At 54.1% G+C, this 6,000-nt stretch overlaps 2 protein-coding genes across 2 annotated transcripts; both read left to right on the top strand.

Moving 5' to 3' along the window:
• The first annotated feature begins 112 nt into the window (after positions 1-112).
• Positions 113-2,402, top strand: QBC33DRAFT_553274 (uncharacterized protein). Its single transcript, XM_060429382.1, has 4 exons — positions 113-465; positions 573-775; positions 849-1,294; positions 1,359-2,402. The coding sequence occupies exons 1-4, from the start codon at positions 235-237 to the stop codon at positions 1,937-1,939; spliced, it is 1,461 nt and encodes a 486-aa protein (XP_060278048.1). The 5' UTR covers positions 113-234; the 3' UTR covers positions 1,940-2,402.
• Positions 2,403-2,695: 293 nt separating this feature from the next.
• Positions 2,696-5,061, top strand: QBC33DRAFT_574662 (cytochrome P450). The gene is made up of 4 exons (XM_060430770.1): positions 2,696-3,098; positions 3,187-3,713; positions 3,775-4,713; positions 4,795-5,061. The coding sequence occupies exons 1-4, from the start codon at positions 2,952-2,954 to the stop codon at positions 4,973-4,975; spliced, it is 1,794 nt and encodes a 597-aa protein (XP_060278047.1). The 5' UTR covers positions 2,696-2,951; the 3' UTR covers positions 4,976-5,061.
• Positions 5,062-6,000: the final 939 nt, after the last annotated feature.

Here is a 6,000-nt window from a genome sequence, read left to right as displayed (position 1 = left end):
GGTTTTTGGCCCACGCCACAACACATGGGGGTGGGCGCCTATCGTTTTTTGGTGGTCTGGGCTTCTAATTTTTTGGGTTGCCCGAACCAGCACATGTGTTGCCCCCCCCCCCCCCCCCCCCTCCTCCTCTCCCAGCCTCACTCCTCTTCAACCCCTCTTCGACACACATCTCCTCCCACTCCTGAGTGTTTTCCACAACATCACCGGACTCACCAACACCATCTCTCGCATGCAATGACGCAACAGCATACTGAAGGCTCCTCACACCCCTTGGATCTAAATGATCCGAACGATGACTATCGGCAAGAGATTGACACGTCCAAGATTGTGCTGGAAGACCCGTCCGCACAATCTTCTCTCAGTCTTCCCGAATCATGCGACAAGTTCCGCATCCTGATTATCGGGAAGGCCGGGGTTGGCAAGTCCACCATATGCTCCAAGGTGTTCGGAATCCCTCCAGAACAAGTAGCTATGCCTGTCTCCTGTCTCCTGTCTCCTGCTTCCTGCTTCCCTCCCAACTAGCATACCCGGGCAGAGAAAGTACGGCTAATTAACCTCTTCTTCTCCAACAGGCAGGGGTCAGCCACCACTCCATCGGGACTGCCAAGGAGAAAGTGTGGCAACCCATCACTTTCGAAGGCGCAAACGAGAGCCTCATCTTGCACGATTCGGGCGGCTTCGAGGCTGGAGATGTGGGTTGTGTGGAAGAAATCACAAAGTTCATCAACTTTCGGAAGACGCAGCACCGCCTGGCCGATCAGCTGCATTGCATATGGTGAGCTGCAGTGGCAGCAGTAGCTGGGAGGATGTAGTCGCCCAAGTTATCACTCGCTGACCCATGACTCCAGGTATTGCATCAGCTGCAACTCAAACAGGCCAATTCAGGGGGCTGAATTGGAATTCTTCCAGAACGCCGACGTTGGGAAAATACCAGTTGTGGTTGTCTTTACCCAGTTCGACAAGCTTGAAGACAGTGCCTTCATAAAGGAGCTCATGAGGCAGACGAGACGAGGTGTTACCCAGCCGGATATTTCTCACATCAAAGAGATTGCCACCCATGCAGCCATTGCCGAGTACGACGCCAACTATCGAGGGCAGTTCGAGAAATACTTTGGGAGAAGAAACCGGGTCACCATGGCAAGGATTGGTATTCGACCCGACGACGATGCAGGAAGCCTGGGCTCATCATTGGTTGACACGTTGGTGAAGGAGACGCGAGAGATACTCCTAGAAGATGGCCTCAAGCTCTTGTGGACCGCAGCGCAGGCACATTCGGCAGATATGAAGCTTCAAGGTACACACAACCCTTCTGCATTCAATAACAATGACTCACTGGACCCTATTCTGACTGGATACAGCTTCCATCGACGTCGGTATGCGCTCGTTCTGGAACGCGGTAGGGATCAGCTCGGTCCCGTTCGTGCCCTTCATTGGAGCTGCTGCACTGTACAAGTCTTTCTACAAAATCCTCGAGACAATCGACGTTGTCTGGCGCATCCCTGGCTGCAGGGCTCTCGTCCAGAAGTCCAAGATTCGCAATCTGATTCTCCAAGCGTGCTTTGACGCCACAGTCATGGACAGGGTTGGAGTGCAGTTCTTGATGGCCATCAACATCTTTGGCCCCCTGTCTGCCGCCCAGACGGCTGGTGTCCTCCTCAAAATGATCGCAGGAATTACGCTCCTCTATGAGAGGATCTTCTGGGAATCGAAGGACCACCCCAAGAGACTGATGGAGCAGAGTGTCATGGAGTCGTTGATCAGAGATTTCCAGAAGAGCAAGGACCGGGTTAGAATGTCCAGCCACCTAACAGCAACGATTACCACGGCCAACTGCTACAGCAAAGAGGCCTGCCTCAAGGAACTCCACACAGCCATCGATGAGGGAAGAAGCAGGAGGGGCAAAGACTTCTTACGGAAGCAAACGGTAATGGGGGAGTAGCTCGGCGCTTGCGAGGGAACGATGCTCTGGGAAGGATGTTACCGATGACCCGGAGAGGGCGGCCCTGTTTCTTGGGGAAGAGCTGGTACAGATCGAGAAGGATATTGAAGACCTGGAAGAACTGATCAAACAAGCTATGCTTGCGTTCTAAACACTGACTGGATCACATGCGCTCCTATGCATTCAAACTATGGTCTGTCGGCGGGATAGTGAGTTTGGGTCAGGCTTGATACCAAGTCGCTCCAAGTCTTCCGTGTAGTGTCTCTGATCCTCCACCTTCCGGTCGAGAAGACCTTGGACGTAGTCACACTCGCTAAGAAATGCATCCAGATCTTGTTCCATCTTTTCCCTCAGTAGCAGCGAAACATTTTTGCTTCTGTCGCTGTTCGACAAGACGTGCTGTCGTACGTCTTTCTGGGCGAGGTAAAAGCAGCTCCAAAATACCTCGACAATGGTCAAAGGAGAGTGCAGCGCTGCCGCAACCAAATACGAACCTCGAGACAGTGTAGTGCTTGCCCGACGCTCTCACAACTTTGACAGGAAGACAGCAGCAGGATCGATTGCATTGACAAAGGAGTCTCGCGCCTTTCTTACGTGATGTTCGACAATCGCGTCCCTCATTGCTCGGAATATCAAGTGGAGGACGGAATCTGAATCCCTGAAGTCGGGAAAAGTGGGGCACCATAAAAGTGATCCCCCTGGCTGGCACCTGTGGAGCACGTGATCGTCCCAATTTCACCATTCAGCTTCAAAAAAAAACAAACAAATATGACCACAAGCTTACATTTGGCGTCTCCTGTAATTTCACCCCTTTGCACGGGAGTTTCGTGAGCATCGCTCTGCAGACGCTGCCAAACATTCCCATCCTTCTGCTGTTTTGGCGCAATCTCATTATCCCCAACGACTCGTCCCACACCCTCACTCTGGCCTCTGGCCGTCCCAAGGTATCCATTTTCTAGCGCGCATCCACTATCCCGGATCGGGGCCCATCCGCCCAGAGGCTCTTCAGACAATGGGACTTTCCTACTCTGGCAGCTATGGTGTCCTACAGCTTCTTCTTCGTGGAGTGGCGGTCCTGTTCGCGACAGCCATCGGCTACTACCTCTACCGAGGCTATCAAGTTCGGAGCACATTTCGATCGCTGCGTCAGCAAGGCATTGTAAGTTGGATGGAATGACCTTTCATTCATAGCAGCACTGTGACCGTGATATTTCCATCGCAAGGTTATTAATTGAGCCTCCCAACAGCCTCTCATGAAGCATTCCATGATCCTCGGTCACCTCGAGGTCATTGGCAAGCTGATGTCCGGGCTTCCTTCCGATGCCCACGGCGACTACATGATGATGAAGATACAGGAGAACTGGCGGGAGCTGTTCCCCAACTGCTCAAAGTGTCCACCTGTCATCTACGTCGACCTTTGGCCGTTTGCATCGCCCATGATAATATCTGTCAACCCAGACATATCCGCCCAGTTCACACAGGATTACTCTCTGCCAAAAGCTTACCAACAAAAGCGTGTCCTGTATCCCTTGACACGCAACCGCGACGTGTCTTCGATGGAAGGGTCGGAGTGGAAGGTATGGCGGAAAAGATTGAACCCAGGCTTCAGCATCCAGAACATTACCAGCCGAATCCCAGACATGCTGGAAGAAGTCGAAGCCTTTGCAGAGGTACTAAAGGGCCGGGCGGGAAAGAATGGGGCATGGGGGGATGTATTCCCGCTTGAAGAGGCCACCACGAACCTGGCCATGGACGTCATCTTTCGGTTCTTCCTGTGAGTGCCAATTATGCCAGTCCCGGTCCTTCGCCAGAAAGCAGAGCTTACGACGCCACAGGAACAAACGACTCCACGAGCAGGCGGGGAAACGATCTCCGATTTCCGTGGCCCTCATCGATACCATATCGAGGATGTACTTCTACGTCCATATCGGCAACATCGCCTCCTATCTCAGTCCATGGCGACATTTCAACCTGTGGCGCAACTACCGAACCCTTACGAACTGTCTCGCTCCCTTCATCCAGGAAAGAGTATCCGAGCTACAGATCGATCGTACAGCCACCAACAAGACATTGGTGGACCTAATCGTCCAGAGCCAAGACCAAGAGGACAGCGAACAAGGCGCGCGTAACGGCAAACCGCTGGTGTTTGACAAGGACTTCCTCGAGGTAGCCGTCGGGCAGATAACCACCTTCCTCTTCGCCGGGCACGACACCACCGCGTCGACGATATGTTGGCTCTTTCACCTCCTCGCCCAGCACCCCGAAGTCCTCGCCAGGATGCGCGCCGAGCACGACGCGGTCCTCGGGCCGGACCCGGACCAAGCCGCCGCCGCGCTTCGGGCCAGCCCGCAGCTCCTCGGCTCCCTCACGTACACGCACGCCGTGCTGAAGGAGTCAATGCGCGTGCACACCAACGTCGGCTCGATGCGGCGAGGGGAGCCGGGCTTCTATCTGGTGGGGCCGCCCGGGTCCGGGGCGGGCTGCGAGGGACGGCGGTTCCCGACGGACGGGTTCGTCGTTTGGGACGGCACCTTCGCCATCCACCGGGACCCGGAGCTGTGGCCGCGCGCCGACGAGTTTGTGCCCGAGAGGTTCCTCACGACGGACGAGGATGATCCGCTGCGGCCGCCCAAGAACGCGTGGCGGTTCTTCGAGGCCGGGCCCCGGAACTGCATCGGCCAGCACCTGGCCATGGTCGAGATCAAGCTTGTGGTGGCCCTCGTTGCGAGGCGCTTCGATATTGAGTGTGCTTGGGACGAGTGGGACCGTAACAGGTGAGTGTTGTAAGGGTTGTACCGGCCTTGCCGCGGTGTTTTGGTTTCTGAAGAGAAATAACTAACGACTGGTCCCGCCAGGAACTCCAAGAGAGCGCCGAACATGATCTGGGGTGACCGCTGCTATCAAGTAGGAGCTGACTCGCCACCACATGTGAAGGACGGAATGCCAGTGCATATAAGGATTCGTGGCCAGGATACCGAAGCCGATTCTGAGCATGACCAGCAAAGGAGCAGGGGTCAAGCTAAAGGGATCGCCTAAACCCCATGGACAGCAACGGCAAGAGTGACAGGAGTGACAGCAAGAGCAATAGACAGTAACAGCAAGAGCGATAGACAGCAATGGCAATAGCAATAGACAGCGACAGCAATAGGCAACAGCAAAAGCAACTGCCACCTGTGATGCACTAACCGCCTGCCCGCGGAGCAAATAGCGCATGCCCCTGGAGAAATTCCCTTTGTAATTGAATGGTAGCTAGATAGCCTTTCCCTTGTCCTTTCCCTCCGACTTCTTGTGAGAAAACTAGCTGCGAGAGCTCTGGCCCATTTGGATGGCAGTCATCTAAAGTCACAATTGTCAGCAAACCTCTGCACATGCTGTATGTTTCAAGGGGGTGTAAGAATAATAAGGCGGCACTTGCGTCGTAATACGGCTATTCTCTGGGGTTGTTTCGGGCTCTCACAAGCTCCCCGAGTTCGGCAACTGTGGCACGCGCAACTTTGCCATTGAGTGCGTAAACAAGCTTGTCGTAAGTAGGCAGCTCGCCACCCGTCTCGTAGTACCTGATGAGAGCATCGATGTTTTCCGCCTGCCGGGGTGCTTGCGATTTTCTTTCTTCAAGCATAGCGATTCTTGCCAGCACTCGATTTGGTTCAGGGTTTGACATAGCGAGGTGATGATACGAATGGCACCACTTGGACTGGATTATTGGACGTCAGGCGCAGACCGTACCATGTAAAGCAATGACCCCGAGAATACAGTGACTATCACTGTCTGAACTTTGTTGTCTAGACGTCCCTTCAGCCTTGATCATCCGTTTCCAAACGCATAAGTAAATGTATCTTACCTCGCAATGCTTGGTACCTTTGAAGAAGGTGTCGCCAGGATAATCGGCTGGATATCTCTTAATTCCCCAGTAGAGCTTGCCGTTGATAGCCCACAACTCCTCTTCTCCCTCTGGATATCGGCCACCTTCTTCGTAGTAACTGAGCAGAGCCTCCAGATTGACTATCGCCTTCGGCGATGTGCTTTCATCTATCTCCCGTTTGAGCCGGGCGATGCGTCTG

This window comes from Phialemonium atrogriseum, assembly GCF_030411735.1.
Source record: "Phialemonium atrogriseum strain 8032-3 unplaced genomic scaffold QBC33scaffold_53, whole genome shotgun sequence".
NCBI classification, from domain to species: Eukaryota; Fungi; Ascomycota; class Sordariomycetes; order Cephalothecales; family Cephalothecaceae; genus Phialemonium; species Phialemonium atrogriseum.
This window is presented reverse-complemented; position numbering and strand designations above follow the sequence as displayed.

Coding starts and splice junctions, on each gene's coding strand:
- QBC33DRAFT_553274 (XM_060429382.1), top strand. CDS start 235: ATGACGCAACAGCATACTGAAGGCTCCTCACACCCCTTGGATCTAAAT. Junction 466..572: donor TCGGAATCCCTCCAGAACAA/GTAGCTATGCCT, acceptor CTTCTCCAACAG/GCAGGGGTCAGCCACCACTC. Junction 1,295..1,358: donor GGCAGATATGAAGCTTCAAG/GTACACACAACC, acceptor GACTGGATACAG/CTTCCATCGACGTCGGTATG.
- QBC33DRAFT_574662 (XM_060430770.1), top strand. CDS start 2,952: ATGGGACTTTCCTACTCTGGCAGCTATGGTGTCCTACAGCTTCTTCTT. Junction 3,099..3,186: donor CGCTGCGTCAGCAAGGCATT/GTAAGTTGGATG, acceptor GCCTCCCAACAG/CCTCTCATGAAGCATTCCAT. Junction 3,714..3,774: donor GTCATCTTTCGGTTCTTCCT/GTGAGTGCCAAT, acceptor ACGACGCCACAG/GAACAAACGACTCCACGAGC.